This window comes from Tenrec ecaudatus, chromosome 6, assembly GCF_050624435.1.
Source record: "Tenrec ecaudatus isolate mTenEca1 chromosome 6, mTenEca1.hap1, whole genome shotgun sequence".
Classification (NCBI taxonomy): domain Eukaryota; kingdom Metazoa; phylum Chordata; class Mammalia; order Afrosoricida; family Tenrecidae; genus Tenrec; species Tenrec ecaudatus.
The window spans coordinates 119,528,733-119,545,768 of NC_134535.1; the positions used below are offsets into that span (position 1 = coordinate 119,528,733).

At 47.5% G+C, this 17,036-nt stretch overlaps 2 protein-coding genes across 2 annotated transcripts; one reads left to right on the forward strand and one right to left on the reverse strand.

Annotated features, from left to right (window-relative positions):
• Positions 1-1,592: 1,592 nt before the first annotated feature.
• On the reverse strand, positions 1,593-6,832 carry APOLD1 (apolipoprotein L domain containing 1). The gene is made up of 2 exons (XM_075552040.1): positions 6,713-6,832; positions 1,593-5,494 (listed from the first exon to the last, which is right to left on the reverse strand). Exons 1-2 carry the CDS (start codon positions 6,770-6,772, stop codon positions 4,751-4,753), a joined length of 804 nt encoding a protein of 267 aa, XP_075408155.1. The 5' UTR covers positions 6,773-6,832; the 3' UTR covers positions 1,593-4,750.
• Positions 6,833-15,552: 8,720 nt separating this feature from the next.
• LOC142451178 (ubiquitin-ribosomal protein eS31 fusion protein-like) lies at positions 15,553-16,193 on the forward strand. Its single transcript, XM_075553092.1, has 2 exons — positions 15,553-15,574; positions 15,667-16,193. Exon 2 carries the CDS (start codon positions 15,684-15,686, stop codon positions 16,149-16,151), a length of 468 nt encoding a protein of 155 aa, XP_075409207.1. The 5' UTR covers positions 15,553-15,574; positions 15,667-15,683; the 3' UTR covers positions 16,152-16,193.
• Positions 16,194-17,036: the final 843 nt, after the last annotated feature.

Consider the following 17,036-nt stretch of genomic DNA (forward strand, 5'->3'; position numbering starts at 1 on the left):
CACTATCATGACCCCAGTCCTTTCAGAGGTACAGATAAGAGCTCACGACACGTGGAATCCAGGTCAGATAAACTCCTCAGGAACAGAAATGGGAGTAGGGATAGCAGGAGGGTAGGGGGAGGGAGGGAAGAAGAGGGGAGGAAAGGGAAACTGATCACAATGATTCGCACAAAAAGGGATGAACAACAGAAACCATTGGGGAAGGGAGACAGTGGTGGGTATAAGATATGAATATATAATAATTTATCATTTATTAAGGGGTCACGAGGGATGGAGGGAGGGAGGGAAAAAAGAGGAGCTGATACCAAGGGCTCAAAAGAATGTTTAGAAAATGATGATGACAAATATGCTTGATACAATGGATGTATGGATTGTTATAAGAGCTGTGAAAGGAACCCAATAAAATGATCTTTTAAAAATAATTGCAGTCTTAGAAGCACTATAGAAGGTCACTCTGAGTCTAAATCAATGAAATGGTAGTGCGTACCTATATTTCCCAGGTTATAATTACAACTATACCTCATTTTATTGTGCTTCGTTGTGAAGATAATGTGGGGTTTTTGCAAAGCAGATGTTGGCAGCAACCTGCGTGAAGCGAGTCTGTGGGAGCCAGATTTCCAACAGCACGCGCTGGCTCGGTGTCTGTGGGTCACATGTTGGTAATTTGCACAATATTTCTAACTTTTTCATGATGTTATCACACAGAAAAAACTGCAGTACAGTATAATCTATACTATAAACTCGTGGACTCACTGTATTGCAGCGTTTGCTTCATTGTGGTAGTCTGGAATCACACTTGCACTATCTCCCAAGAGATGCTCATAGGTCCCCAGGTGCTGGGGCTGCTGGCAGGCTGACTTCTACATAAGAAGGGGTTTCCTGTACGCGATTGCTCTTTTCAAAATTGATTCATGTAGTCTGAGGTTGGATAATCTAAGGGAAAATAACGAAACCGCTGCCCGCTGTCAGATTTATGCATTCATAGCCAGGCAAACATGAGTTTAGGTAATCGCTTACAGGGCAGCTTGCAGACTGCACAGTTTACTGAAAGAAAGGGGAAGGAGTAATTTTGCTATGGTGGAGGAAGTATGCTTGATGGCAGCAGTGTGGAGTTCAAAACCCAGTTCTTTTAACTGTATCCCCAGTGATCTTTGTGTCTCTGCATAAAGCCCTGATGTCAGGGCCTCAGTCCCTTGGGCTTTCTTTTCACACCAAGGTAGGGAGTAAGGGATCTATCATCTATGGTGTTGACTGATGGGCTGACAGGCTTGCTCTAGAATGACATCCCACGCCCTTTTTTCTCCTAGCGAATGCCTCTGATGTTGACATTCAGCATAATGACACTGATGGGTGCCCGAGGCCAAGTGCAGAGAGGCACTTGGGATCAGAATGCTTGCTAAGGATTTTTTTCTTTCTTTCTTTCAGGGTGTAGTTTTAGTGAATCCTTGAAAGGCAGACCCAGATGAATCTCCTGGATTGTGGAAGGGAACAGCCCAGGTGATTGCAAACCCAAGAAACTGACAGAGCCCCACTTTAACACTTAGCACAGACACATTTATTTAGCAAATTCTGGCGTTTTTTTTTTTTCCTGAAGTACACTTGAACTCTAAATCCCCCTTTCCTTTCTTCCCTTTACAACATACCATTGCCAACCTGTTCGATGACGGGCCAGCAGGCCTTGAGGGAAAAGCCCGGTTCACATTCGCACAAGAGAAGGAAATACACACTTGTGACTAAATCCCAGTAAAGACTTCACTCTCCCTACCAGGCGCATTCGAGCATGGATGATCTTTCGTTATTAGTCAGTTACAATGGCAATTTCAGAAGTAAGGGCTGTGAAGCTCCCAAGGTAGCCTGAGGATTGGAAAGGTTTGCTGCCATGTCCAAAGGCACCCAGTTTATCTCTAAGGAATAACATCGGCGTTGGAAGAACACACATCAGACTCAAGCATCCAACAGAGATGGAGTTCAGTGGGGCGGGGGTGGCTGTACCTTTAAGACACAACACCACAAACGAGAGGATACAGTACATTCTGGGATGTAAAATTCTAGCATCTGTACAAGGTGGTCTAGTAAAAAAGGACCAGTTTCAAAGTAACCAACATCACATTCAAGATAAGCCAGGATACGGAGAAATTGCGATTTATGACAACGATGAAAGGATACCAACCTTGTTTGTCGGACAGTACTGAGATTATACTCCCTCAGACACACTGCTCTCATTGGGAATCTGAAGTAAAGTTGGCAGATGTGCAGTGTATTAAAGAATTAGATAATACAGCCAAGTTTTTGATGTGGTCCCAAAGAAGCTCCACCATAGTGTTTCAATATTACAGGAATGAACGTTGAGGAGATTATACATGATTTCTTCAAGCTGGCCAACTGAGTTCTTCCAGACCCCGAAGGAGAAATCCGACACATCACCACACTTACGTTACACATCCCTGTCGACATTTCTGCACTGCACAGGTTCTCCTTCCGGATTATGTGGGTCAGCTTGCAGAGTACCTCAGGATCATATGTTTGTATCATTTACATATCCCTCAATTCACGCTTCCATTGACAAGCTCAAAGCTGGGTTCTGGCCTCCCTAATCAGAACTTCCCACATTTCTTTAACAGGATCATTTAAAACACTTAGTAATAAAATAAAATAAACCCCTCTGAAGGAAGAGACTTGTTAAAGGATAGCAAGGCTATGTCCAGCTAATGCTCTGCCTTAGAAAGTCAAACTCAACCTCGCTTTTTGAGGAGAACCATAATCTCCCATTTAAAAACTTATTAGTCCTCTTATTTTCTAAATACGGTGCTTAAATAAAATCAACTGCATATAATACACAGTAATTAAATAGTAACAAACCTAAAATAAATTAAAAGAAAAATACAGGGTCAGGTGGTTTTTTAGAGAAGGTTATATAGAGAAAGGTCAGTTCCCCCATAACATTCACACGCCTTTTGGTACCAATTTCCGCAAGAATGGGCAATACTGCCCTCTAGAGGATTTATTATGTTACATCCTTTAGTTCAGATAGTGGGAAATGGCCCTAGGATGTAATGATTAGCAATCTCCCTCTCCTCCCTCTTTCTCTCTCTCTCTCTCTCTCTCTCTCTCTCTCTCTCTCTCTCTCTCTCTCTCTCTCTCTCTCTCTCTCACACACACACACACACACACACACACACACACACACACACACACAGCTTCTGGGACAGAGCTTGCCCTTGATTTTCTGTGAGTGACGTGGAAGCCCATGGAGAGCCCCTAGAGAGCTGTATGCCTCCCACGGAGTCTCAAACTGTAGTGCCCTTTTACAAAGATCTGGAGGGTTTGTTTAAACGAAGGTTGCTGGGCCCACCCTTAGAGTTTCTGATTCTGTAAATCAGGGGGTGATGCTAACGCTGCCAATCCAAGTACCACAGTTGCCAGACGTGGCGCTAGGCACTTTACCCTACTCATAGCTTTCAACAGGGTGATGTTTTATCCTCTCTGTTTTGCAAGTCCAAAAAACTAAGTCCCAGAGAGAGATCAAGGGGCCAAGCTCACACCTGCCTACCGACTGACTTCAAACCAATGCCAACTCAGTGACCCTCCGGGGCAGACTAGAACTGACCTGTGGGGTCGCTGAGGCTGTCAACCTCTACAGGAGGAGACGCCACCCTTGAACTGCTGACCCTGAAGCTCACAATGCAATGTGTAGCCCACTCTAACATCTATATGATTTCTTGGTGGCACAGCTAAACTAAAATGTGACTTCTCTTTTCCTCGTGGTCTCCACTGTGGTGTCTGTAAATGAAATGTTTAATCCGTCCATCTTTCTCCACATGAGCATCTTCATACAAGAGGCTGAAGACAGGACTTACATGGCTGCTTACTCTCCCACCGTCTCCCATCAGAATGTCTGGTGGGTGGCTTGGAAAGACTAGGCCACAGTCACCCAGAAAAGGTCCATCTTACACCCAACTGGTTCTGCACCCAGTGTGTATGCTAAGAGGCGCAAGGAGAAGATCCCAGCTCAGGGGCCTTCAAGGGTCCTGAATCTTCCTACAAAAGTCAGAGGTGGAGGATAGATTGCATTGGATTCTGAGGTTCTTTGTACTCAGGAGGAGATCTGATGGCCTAGTGCTTAAGCTACTAACACAAAACCAGCAGTTGGAAACCACCAGCTGATCCATGGGAAATGGGCCTTTCTACTCCCCGAAAGAGTTACCGTTTCAGAAACTCACAGGGGACAGTTCTACCATGTCCTGTAGTTTTTGTTTGTTTTGGGTTGTACACATAAACTCTGGAAGGGAGTTTTTGGAGGTATGTAATCTCACACAGGAATATAAGAGCCTGCAGGGAAAGGACCCACTGTCTCTACCCTTTCCAGCCTCAGCTCAAACCATCACCCCAGGGCCAGGGACACCTCAACTCTAAATCCGGTGTGGCCAGCTACCTTGATTTAGCTTTGTGACCAGTGAAAGGTTTTGCTAAAGGAAAAACAATATGCAGGGCACATACAGCACTGGAATCATTCCAAGTTCAATGTCCTGAACCTTCGACTCCATGCAGGATGTCCCAGTGATAGGTAAAGGGCTGAGGACCCACCCACTTGAAGAATCGTTTTGGGGTGGTGGTGTCGTCCCCTCCCCTCCCCCCCTTTATCCATGGCATTCAGATCCTGGCCCAACTTGGTGCTTTCCTGAGGGGCTATAAATCCGGAGCATCCCATGGGGATGGTTTCTGGCCTTAGTCCCGAGAGGAAAGGATGTTCTCAGAAACACAGTCCTGCAGGCTGGTCAGCAGAGATCTGGAGGTCGTGGCCACGGCTGGATTTCGTGCAGAGTCGTACCCTGGACTCCAGCTGCTCACTGAGTTCGTCCAGGGCCCCGGTGCAGGACTCCAGGCTCTCGGCCAATTTCTGAATCTTGGCCTTCAACACGGCCTGGCTAACCTTGGTAGCCCCCTCGGCCCGCCTAGGGATGAGGAAGCCACTGGAGCCAAAGAAGACAATGAAATAGACCGAGTTGTACAGGGCGATGGAGGCGTTCCGCCCGCACTGCAGCAGCTGGCGGTCCCCGCAGCCCTGCCAGCGGCAGAAGAACTCCAGGCAGCTCAGGATCTCGCGCATCTGGTCCTGGCAGGTGGCCGCGATCTCCTGCACCCTCCGCAGCTCCCGAGAGTTGCGGAAGACCAAGGAAAGGTCAGAAGTGATGGTGACCGCCCCACCGGCGGTGGCCACCCCCAGCCCCACGGCGGAGGCCAGCAGCGAGGCCCCGAGCGTGATGGGGCTGAGCGAGAGGCCCACGATGGCGGCGACCGCGCCCGCGGCGCTCAGCGAGCTGCCCGCCACGTTGGCCGCCAGGGAGCGTCGGCGGAGGCGCTCGAGGCGCCGCGCCACCTCGCGCAGGCGCAGCACCTGGCCGTGCAGCAGCCCGCGGCGGTCGAGCAGCAGCCCCTGGAAGCGCCGCAGCGAGTCGGCGCCCCGCGGCTCCCAGGCCACCAGGTTCTCCATGCCCTGCGGGAACAGACACACGGTTAGCCCTCGGCGCCCCATCTCAGCTGCTGCCACCCCTGAGCCAGGTTCTCAAAGACCCGTTTTATCATCGGGGGCAAGTCACAGCAGGTGCTCGGGGCTTTAGGGCCACAGAAAGAGCTGCCATCCTATTCTCTCTGACGGACTTCATGAACTCTCTGTTCAGCAAGATGTAAGTTCCCCAAAGAGGAGGTGGCGGTCCACCTGGCAGCCCCTCCCATACTGAGGCCTTTGCCAAGATTGAAAGGGCTGCGTTTGACAAGTGGTGGGTGGTACTGGGCACTCAGTGCTTTGGGTAGCGGGAGACTTGGACCCGGGCGGCTCAACAGCTGCACCTTCTCTCTGACAGTGAACAAGACAAGTCACCCAAACTCAAAAAGCATACTGTCTATTAGAGCACAAAACGACTCTACGTTTGATGCGTGTCTGCAACAAGTCTTCTGCGTGTTAGTCTTCCAGAACTCTGATCTTGGGATCAAGCCTAAAATGTGCTTTGCCTTAAAGATTCCTTTGATTAGATAACTGGGACTCATCAAAAGCCTTCTGAAATCTCCCTCCGGTGACCACTTACTTAAAATTAAATTGCATTAAATTAATACCACTGTGCTTCTTGGTTATTAAGGCTTCCTCCACCCCCTCTCCCACCCCCCACAAAAGAAAAGAAAAATTAGACACGGTTGAATAAAATAAAGCAGTCAAAGTTGTGTCCAACAATTGACTGAGAGCTCCCTTGTATCAAGTTGAATAGAAGCTGGCTGAAGATGACTAGCCAAGAGAAAAAGATACTGTCTGGGATAGAAGGACACATTCCTGCCTACTAGAGATTTCCACCGTCCTAGCCACTGTCCTCCGTATTTTTAAGAACGTCTAAAAGGGGGCGGGTTAGTGTTAGGAGTAGGATCCTTTGGTACGAATACCTTGGGTACAAAACATTTCTACCTCCCAAAGTCCGCAGGGCAACACAGACCCATGGTAAGGGCTGTACCCGATACATCCCAGGGCTCCAGATCCAAATCCAGCACCCCTGACTCCTAGGTCCTCTTTTAAAACTTCCATGCTTCCCAACATTTCCTGGTTACACACACCTCTTAGCAAAATGAGAAAAGGTCACTCCGAATAGTTAACGGACCCAGGATACAATGCAAGCATCAGACGCTATTTTTTCCAGCCATTATCCCTCCAGGCTCCCCATCCACTTACCATCCACTTGGCCAGCTCCCGGGGGGAAAGGAAAATCTGAGGCTGTTTCTGGAGGAGCATGCTTTATAGTTCCAGAGGGCCAATGGCAGCCCTGGGAACGGCTGGCCTCAGTCCGTGACTTTGCCCTTTCCTGTCCAGGCCCCTGCTGTCTTCACCCAGGAGGATGTGACATGGTGGAAAGTGACCTGGAGTCACACGGTACATCCCGTATTTAGGAAATGAACATTGTGTGTTCGCTTTCCCCCCACCCTCACCCCCCAAACGCAGGAAAAGAAACAGGCTCTTCCCCAACTTGAAACAAGTGTTGTCATGCTCCCCGTGGGGATACCCTGCCTTTCCTCTCTGGTGAATAGGGAATGACGTTATCTGGGAGGACATCAAACGCACCCAAGACTGACCAATTAGACTGTTTCTTCAGAGGCCACCGTGACAAGGCCACTTTTTAAAAAGAGAAGCGAGCAAGAAACAACAGCACCCCGCTCTTCCATCTGCTACTGGCCACTCCTGCGTGACTCCAGCAGTTGAAAATGCACCAGGAAGCTGCGAGTGGTGGAAACCCGGGCTCAGGCGGGCTCACAGCCCTGGCATCCGGCTCTGGGAGGAGCAGGCCCGGCCCACAGGAAGGGCTGCGTGCAGTTCTGGCCATCTCCAGCTGTGGACAAGACAGGGGAGGTCGCGGGAAGGGCACATTGCAGGCACATGCGTCAGAAAACTCGGTGGGGTCAAGCTGCACAAGGAGCTAATTATATAGCCGCCCGAGTCGGGGTCTGGTTCCCAGGTTTTCCTTTGGAGCCCTTGTTGCAGCCGGCAGTTAGAGGAACCCTGTCTGCTGCCGGCAGGGTGATTGTGTGCATAACTCAGTGCCCCACCGTGGCCTTGTCACAGGCCTGGACCCTCAGGGGAGGGTGGAGAGCAGCTGGGGGACTCGGTCGTAGGTGCCCAAGTGCACCCTCCCTTCGGACGCGACTGTCGGTGTAATAGAATAACAGGTTGTCCGGTCCCCAGCCATCTTCCCGAAAGTTGGTATGTCCCAGCCCGTCTGTAGGGTGACTGTGTCTTCTGCAGTGTCCTCCAGCCCCTCAAGTTGATTTCTGCTCCTTCCGGCTCTGGAGGATTTCCCAGACTCAGTTATCACCGCACCGGACCACGTCATCTTTCTGGTGGGTTCAGACCGACCACCTTTCAGGTAGCAGACCAATGCTCACCCCGTAGTGCCAGCGGGGCTCCTCCTTCCACACCACCGTCTCAGACAGGGGGCTTTCACGGGTTCACTTCGCGAAGTTCATCACCAGCCCTGTTCTCCGGCTCTGACTTCGTCGAGAAGGCCCACTGTAAGCCGTCCGCCTGCTGTTGTTTGAGACATCCTTGACGGATCCCCTGGTATCGCAGTAACGTGCAAGCCACCACAGTCAGACAAGCTGACAGGCAGGGGGTGGAGCCTTCTGATAAAGAGTCCCCAGTGAGCTTTTCGTGTTAATCAATCTAATAGTTGTTTCCACTCTAGTCATTTGGAAAATCTAACAGCCATATCTTTCTGGAACACGGGGAAGTCCCTGCCTTTGTAACTAGAAGCAGTGCCTTCCAGTTGCCAGGAGAGCAGTGCTCTGGGGCTTTCAGTGGCTACTCTTTCCGATCTTTCAGTGGCTACTTTTTCCAATCAAGTAGATGACCAGGACTTGCTTCTGATTGCCTCTCAGTGGTTTCTGATCTCTCTGGTGAGGGCTGATCCCCATTGCCTGCTTCCATCACCCAGGGGGTTACAAAGATGTTGTTTCCTTAACAAAACAAACAAGACTCACTGCCATAGAGTTCGATTCTCCTCATCAGGAATCCAGAACACGAGGTAGAAATGCCCCTGAGCTTCTGAGACTGTCACTTTTCGCGTCTCCTCTTCCTCCCCGGAGTAGCTGGTGGCTTCAAACTGCTGACCTCATCATTATCACCCCAAGGCATAACCACTCCGCCACATTCACCAGCACTCACAGGTGTGGTCTTTTGAGTTTGAGTATTCTAAATTTGATCTATGTCCAGAGAGTCTAGCTACAACACCTCAAAGGAAACATGTAAGCCTGTTGAAGCTCCCTCCAGAGCCACTTGTACGTTGTAAAGTCCGAAGGAGGAGACCGTCTTTTGTTTCCACCGAAGCACTGCACACAGGGCCGTGGGCCAGGGTGAAAGGGGGATAGGCAAGGAGGCATCGATCCTCCTTCTTCTTGCTCCTCTAACTTCCTTGGCCATTTCCTTGTGTGTTTCAGTTATGCCGTTGAGGTCCCCTTGATTCTGACTCCTAGTGATCCCACAGGACAGAGTAGAATGGCCCCATCGGGTTTCCCAGCCTGTAATCTTTAGTAAGTAGCCTCCCTCATCTTCCTCCTGGGGATGGGTCGAGGGGGTTAAGCCTCAGACCTTCCCGTTGACCGTGAAACACTTCGCCACAGAGCTACCAGGGCTCTTTAGTTCCGCGTCAGATCATCACAATTCATTATTTCATGCCTGAGAAATATGCTGGGACTCCCTCGTTGTTCTTGTTGTGTTTGGAGGGAAAAGTTTACACAGAAGTTTAGCCATTTCTATATGAGTTATTCGGTGAACTTGGTTACATTTTTTCCCCCTCAATTGTCTCCCTTCGCCAAATTTAATACATGTCTACCCTCTAGTCAGTGATTGGCCTTCCCGTAGCCTCTCACCCCTGGAAACCATCAAAGAACATGACTTCTTATTCGTTTGTTTTGTTTTGTAATAGATGTCTCGTATAATATTTGTCCTTTTGTGATTGACTGATTTCACTTCTCACAATGTCCTCCACCTTCATCCATACCAGTGCTTCCCAAGTGGGTGATACCATCCCCTGGGGGCACTGGAACCAGCTAGGGAAGTTGCAAAGGCTATGCCTACACCTTATCCTGCATGATGGGCTATCGCAAAAATGATTTTTAAGTACCGAGGGGCTCTGAGTCATTTTATTTTTCTGAAAATGGGACCATAGGCCATATAAGTTTGGGGATAGGATCCCTGTTAAGCAGAAGGTATTTTGCAAATGCATCATTATCTTTCCGTGTTGGACAGTAAGTATTCCAGGGTGTGTGAGGATTGTGGCTGGTCTATCCATTCTTCCATCGAGGGCAGCTGTTGTTTCCTCATCTGTGCCCTTGTGCTATGATGGTCATGGGTGTGCACGTTATATCTGTTGGCAGCACGACTCGCATTTCCCTGTGATCCCTCCTGTGGGATGGCTTGGTCCCATGCCCTGCTGTGTCCAACGTTTCAACGCAGCACATGATGCTTCCACACTGTCCACGCCATTGCCCAGCCCCCCTTCCCCCCGCCCCACCACAGTGGATGAAGGTTCATGGTTTCCTTCTTGCTTGCTGTTAAACTTTGCTATGAATGCTGGAGTGTGGTGCTATTGTTTCTTGTTTGTTTTTTGTTTTTCAGTGTTGTAAGGATTAGTGATCCAAAGCATCGCTTCATGTGTTGAGTGTGTTCTTTGATGAACTAGTTGTTCGTGTCCTCTGCTGATTTTTCATTGAATTGTGTGTCTATTTGTTGTGGAGGGACTGACATTTTCTATAAATTCTAGAGATTAGTCTCTCTCTTTTTTTAATTTATCATTCTATCGGAAGATCTTATAGGCATCATAACGTTCCATAGGTCGATCACATCAAGCAGTATTGTACGATTGCTACCACAATCAGTTTCAAAACATTTTCTTCTTCTTGAACTCCTTGATATCAGCTCCCCTTTAAAGATTGATCTCTTGTGGTGATATCAGGAGGGTGGAGGGAAGGTGGAGTAGAAAGGGGGAACCAATCATAAGGATCTCCATATAACCTCCTCCCTGGGGGACGGACAACAGAAAAGTGGGTGAGAGGAACAGCAGACAATGTAAGACATGACAAAATAATAATAATGTATAAATTATTAAGGGTTCATGGGTGGGCACAGCGAGGAAAGGGGGAAATGAGGAGCTAATACCAAGGGCTCAAGTAGAAAGCAAATGTTTTGAGAATGATGATGGCAACAAATGCACAAATGTGCTTGACACAATGGGTGGATGAATGGATTATGATAAGAGTTATATGAGTCCCCAGTAAAATGATTTTTTTAAAAGATTAGTCTCTTATCTGATGTTGCTACAAAAAATTTTTTTCCTGGTCTTTGGGTACTCTTTTCATGAGCTCTTTTGATGCACCTAAGTGTCTAGTTTTGAGGAGGTCCCATCATTACAAAATGTCAATGCTTTCATTATTTCCATTCTGGTTGTTCTGTTTTCATGGATCTAGTTTCCCTGTCACCTCACTCTTCTCATCTTTGGTCTTGAGTAAATGCTTGCCAATGGGCCTCATTCTAATGATTTTTTTAGATGAGCATAGTGCTCACAGAGGAAACCATCTGTCATCTGGCTGCAAGGTGACTTTGGGAGTGATTTGGGTCCCATGTGTATAGGGCATCCCAGGAGACAGTCTCAGAGGCTCTTCTATTCTCTACCAGTCCAGTAAGTCTGGCCCTTTTTTTTTTTTTAGGAATTTGATGTTTGTTTGACATTTCCTCCCATTCTGTCCAGGACCATCTCTGTGTCCCTAATTGGAACAGCCAGTAAGGGTAAGTAGGCACCTCTTGCTTCTTCTGGTCTCAGGTCAGAGGAGGCTGTGTTTCATGTGGGTCGTTAGTTCTTTGCACTGATTGCTGTGTTGAGTTTCCAGTTTCCTTCATTCTCCTTTGCTCCATGCATGAAGAGACCGACAGTTGCTTCTTAGGTGACTGTTCACGTGTTGTTGATACTCATGGTCATCTTCAGCAGTCATCGTGCAGAGTGAGGGTGAAGAAGGGGGAAAGCACTGGAGAGTGGGTAGCAAGTGCCCAGACACAGTTCATATGGGATTTTTCTCTGTGGTGGAAATATTTTTGTTCAGATTTACTTCTTCCCAACCACCCGTACCCCCACCCCTGCCGCTCCTCCAATTAGGAGGGCTTATTAGGGGAGTGAATAGGTTACCACAAGTCAGGAAGAACCAACAGTAAGGACTGAGTCATTGGTCTCCTCACCCAGCAGCCAAGTCTCGCTCCTGTTCCAGTCTCTCAGCCACATGATCCCTTGATCTGAGCCTCTGCGGATCAGGAAGTCAACCTGCCTGTCACTTAGTCCCACAGTTCCACAGTCTTGGGCTAGATAAGAAGGAGATAGATACCCCATTGTCTCAGAACTGCTTCTCTGTGTTTCTGCACCACAGTGCCTAGTGCATCTGGCCTCAGTGGCCACTTCCGACAGAGAGAACTTGACAGTGCTCTTCCAGGGGTCCTCGGGGCTCCCCTCTGCTATTTGCCTCTTTCTGGAGTACAGAGTCCAGTCATGGAACAGTGACCTAAATGAACTTTTACTTCCTATAAAAGTCAGGCACTTCCCTGACCCACCAAGCCTTGAGGACGATATTCCCGCTCAGAGCAGCCAATCCACAGAGAAGACCGCAGGGCTGGCCCCACTATGAGACATGACATCCCTCACTGACCCATAGCCCTACAGGGGACAACATTGGAGACACAGTCTGGGAATTCCGCCCAATCTGATCCCACCACACTGAAGCAAAACACTAAGGGTGTGGAACAGACAGCAAGGGGAACAGAGCAATGAAGTCCGCAGGGAAAACCAAAAATAGACTTTGGGGCTGGGGCTTGGTGCCCCAACAGACTCAACCAGAAAACACTCCTAAAGGTCAACAAACAGTCCTTGAACTTACTACAAGCTTTTTTTTCTTGTTATGTTTTGTTTGGGGTTTTTTTGCATTGGCTTGTTGGTGTTGTTGATGTTTTATTTTATTGCTTGATTTTGCTTTGTCTTATTTTTGTGCATGTTATATCCATAGATCTGTCTAAATAAGATAGGCTGGATGAACAATCTGGTGGATAAAACAACAGGACCAAAAGTTCCAGGGGGACATGGAAGGAAGAGGGGGACGTGGGGGGGAAAGTAGTGGTGTTAACAACAAAAACAGGAACAAGGGAACAACATGTGATCCAAATTGGTGGTGAGGAGGGTGTAGGATGGTAGGGTGTGACCAAGGGTAATGTAACCCAGAGGAATTACTGAAACCCAAATGAAGACTGAGCATGATAGTGGGACAAGAGGAAAGTAAAAGGAAATAGAGGAAAGAACTAGGAGGCAAAGGGCATTTATAGCGATCTAAATAAAGGCATGTACATATGTAAATATATTTATATATGAGGATGGGGAAATGGATCTATGTGCATATATTTATAGGTTTGGTATTAAGATAGCAGATGGACATCGGGTCTTCACTCAAGTACTCCCTCAATGCAAGAATACTTTGTTCTATTAAACTGGCATTCCATGATGCTCACCTTCCCGACACAATCACTGACAATTCAGGTGAATACGCAAATGTGGTGAAGAAAACTGATGTTGCCCGACTACCAAAAGATATAGCGTCTGGGGTCTTAAAAGCTTGAAGGTAAACAAGCCACCATCTAGCTCAGAAGAAACAAAGCCCACATAGAAGAAGCACACCAGCCTGTGTGATCACCAGATGTCGAAAGGATCAGGTATCAGGCATCATCAGAACAAAAATTCCTATCGTTGTGAATGACGGGGAGTGTGGAGTGGAGACCCAAAGCCCATCTGTAGGCAATTGGACAACCCCTTATGGAAGGGCCGGTCAGGGTGCAGTGTAGCAATGATGAAATATACAACTTTCCTCTAGTTCCTAAATGCTTCTTCCCCACCCACTATCATGATCCTAACTCTACTTTACAAATCTGGCTAGACCAGAGGATGTACACTGGTACAGATAGCAACTGGAAACACAGGGAATCCAGGAAAGATGATCCCTTCAGGACCAGTGGTGAGAGTGGCCATACTGGGAGGGTGGAGAGAGGGGGGGTTGGAAAGTGGGACGCGATTACAAAGATCTACATGTGACCTCCTCCTTGGGGGATGGACAACAGAAAAGTGGGTGAAGGGAGACGTCGGACAGTGCAAGATAAGACAAAATAATACTTTATAAATTATCAAGAGTTCATGAGGGAAGGGGAGCGGGAGGGAGGGGGAAATGAGGGGCTGATGCCAGGGGCTACATGGAGAGCAAATGTTTTGAGAATGATGAGGGCAATGAATGTACAAATGTGCTTTACACAATTGATGTATGTATGGATTGTGAAAAGAGTTGTATGAGCCCCTAATAAAATGATTAAAATATATAAGCCAGGTACTTTACATTATTTACAAGAGCAGATAGTTGAACTTAATACTTTCCACTTAGCACTCATTTACTTGCACATAAGAAAGCACACACACACACACACACGCACACACAGAAATAATGACTAGTTGCCGGTATTTGGATCCAAAGTTCCACATGGGCAGTGTCATTTGGAGATGGCATCAAACGTATGAAAATCAAGACAATTTGTGAACTTGAGACTGAAGCCAACAGCCCCCCTCTTCTCCTTACACAAACGCTCAAATCGAGAAAAGCACATATCCAATCGGAAATTTTTGCACCTGTTTTGGAAACTTCACCAGAATGTAAGTGTGGTAGCCCATGATAAATACCTGGATATGTTTATTAAATTATTTAAAGAAAAATGCTTTGTTCATTCAAAGACATATCATTGTTTTCATGATTTCTTTACAAGGGCTTCGCGCTGCATTGTCTGATGGAACAAACATCAGACCTGATAGGGTCTTAGAGCCTTTATTCCTCAATTAGTTCTGCCCTGTATTCACAGAGCTGCATAGGGCGCAAACCCCAATAAACACGGAAACAGCCGTTTCATGTCTTCAAGGGGACAGGTGACCTCTGTTCCTATGCACACAAATCCTTAAACATCGATCTGTGTCCTCCTGTCCACTTCACATTCCTGCCGACACAGACGTGTTCATGTTGGCATAGTCCGCACCTCTGTCTTGGTAATAGCTTTGTAATAATCCCTTTTTTTGCTTAGTCATTTCCCTATTAGGCCCTTGGGTTGCTCCCAGTTGCTCTTTTTACCTTTCCTCTTCCCAGTACGATCTCTAAAGTTGCCGGGAACATCTGTGCACATTTTCCCTTTATGGCTGATTTCTTGGGGGAGCAATCACAAATGGGAAGACACCAGATGAGCGAGATTAAACCGTTTCTTCGTTTTTGTTACATGTGGCTCTGCTATGCTACTTTCTAGAGGAATCGATTCATAATGCCAACAGCTTTGTAGGAATAATAGTTTCTGGTGTTGAGACAACTCCGTTTTCTTACCACAATGTTTGCTTGCTCATTTTAATTTGTTGTTGTTGACTTTAACGCCACAAATATGTGTGAAATATTTATTGTGTGCCCTGCCGTCATGCTTGCTTCTGAGGATAAAAACTTGAAGATTTCCTGTCTTCCAAGGGACTGCCATCTATTGGAAGAGAAAGATAATGAACAGCTCATTATAGTTCACCATGGAACATGCCAGAGCTGTGTGCAGAAACCAGGGATGCGTAGGGAAAGTCCCTGCCGAAGGAGGACTCACGATGAGCTGAACCTTGAAGGTGATCCGAAGTCCTTTGGACAAAAATGAGAAGATGGCAGGCTGATGGACGAGAATGAACGAAGGCACTGAGGAGGGTTCAGGATCCTTCAGGCAGCTCGGTGTCGCTGAGCATAAAGTGAAAGGCTGGAAATGCCCGGGGTACACAAGGAGCAAGTCATGACAGGTCTCTGGTCCATGCAGGGAAGAGGCGGTCATTGGAAGCTTTAGCCTGGGGCCTTGTAGGATACGGTGGACAGCACTCGCCGTGTGTGAAGAATGGTTTTGAAAGTTATTTTACTGAAAGGCAAGAAATGAGTTAAAAGGCTATTGACGCTTTCTGATCCGCCATCTGCGGTGAGTGAACTCCTCCGGCCGCTCTCTGCTCAGCGGCCACCCCGCCTCCATCGTGCGTCCCCGGCTCTAACCCGTCTTCCCCTCGCACCCAGGTGGGGCTGCCGCCAGGATGCAGATCTTCGTGAAGACCCTCACGGGGAAGACCATCACTCTCGAGGTCGAACCCTCGGATACGATAGAGAATGTGAAGGCCAAGATCCAGGACAAGGAGGGATTTCCTCCCGATCAGCAACGGCTGATCTTTGCTGGCAAGCAGCTGGAAGATGGACGTACCTTGTCTGACTACAACATTCAGAAGGAGTCCACTCTTCACCTTGTGCTGAGACTTCGTGGTGGTGCTAAGAAGAGGAAGAAGTCTTACACCACTCCCAAGAAGAACAAGCATAAGAGAAAGAAGGTTAAGCTGGCCGTCTTAAAATACTATAAGGTGGATGAAAATGGCAAAATCAGCTGCCTTCGTCGCAAGTGCCCTTCAGACGAGTGTGGTGCTGGGGTTTTCATGGCCAGCCACTTCGACAGGCATTACTGCGGCAAGTGCTGTCTGACCTACTGCTTCAACAAGCCAGAAGACAAGTAACTGTACTTGTGAATAAAGGTCATGAACATTAAAAAAAAAAAAGGCTATTGACATAGACGATACAAGGTGGATTTGAAAATGTATTGGTAAGGAGACTGTGGAGCAAGTGAGATTTTTTTTAAGTTTGTGAGCAAAATTTGCAAAATCTATTCAGAATGTCTGCTCAGACATGGTAGCCATCATATCCACGTACTTTATATTGGCCAAATCAGGTCAAACGGCCCAGCCAGGGTCAATGAGATGAGGAAGTACACTTCAGCCTTCTCAGGAAACCACCAGGCCAGCAACCCGAGTGCTTTCATTGTGGAGAAGAGACATCCAAGAATATCATCACACATCAATAATTTCAAATTCCTCCATCCTTCTCAGTGATTTCCTCGGAAATGCAGTCTTCAGCTGGACAGAGGAGAATCCTACTTAGGCTAAAATAAACAAACTATTGCTATGAGGGATAGCATTGCTAAGGTCAGGTGGATCTTGGCTGAATGCAGAGAATACAAGAAAGACCTTTACTTGTATTTCATTGACTATGCCAAGGCATTGGACTATGTGGATCCATAACAAACTATGAACAGCCTTGAGAAAATAGGGCTTCCCACACACTTCATTGTGCTCTTGCATAACCTGTAAGGGATCGAGAGGCAGTTGTGCAAACAGAACAAGGGAATGCTACATGGTTTAAAATCGGGAAAGGTGCACATCAGGGTTGTGTCCTCTCACCATCCTTTTTCAATCTGTATGCTGAGCAAATCATCAGAGAAGCTGGATTAGATGAAGAAGAATGCAGCATCAGGATTAGAAGAAGGCTTACTAACAACCTGTGATTTGCAGGTGACACAACCGTGCTGGCTGAAAATGAGGAGGACTTAAAGCACTTGATGATGA

Bases quoted from the DNA above. Each gene is read 5' to 3' on its own strand.
- LOC142451178 (XM_075553092.1), top strand. From the start codon at position 15,684: ATGCAGATCTTCGTGAAGACCCTCACGGGGAAGACCATCACTCTCGAG.
- APOLD1 (XM_075552040.1), bottom strand. From the start codon at position 6,772: ATGCTCCTCCAGAAACAGCCTCAGATTTTCCTTTCCCCCCGGGAGCTG. The intron at 5,495-6,712 runs GTAAGTGGATGG...CTGTTCCCGCAG, and splicing joins GGGAGCTGGCCAAGTGGATG to GGCATGGAGAACCTGGTGGC.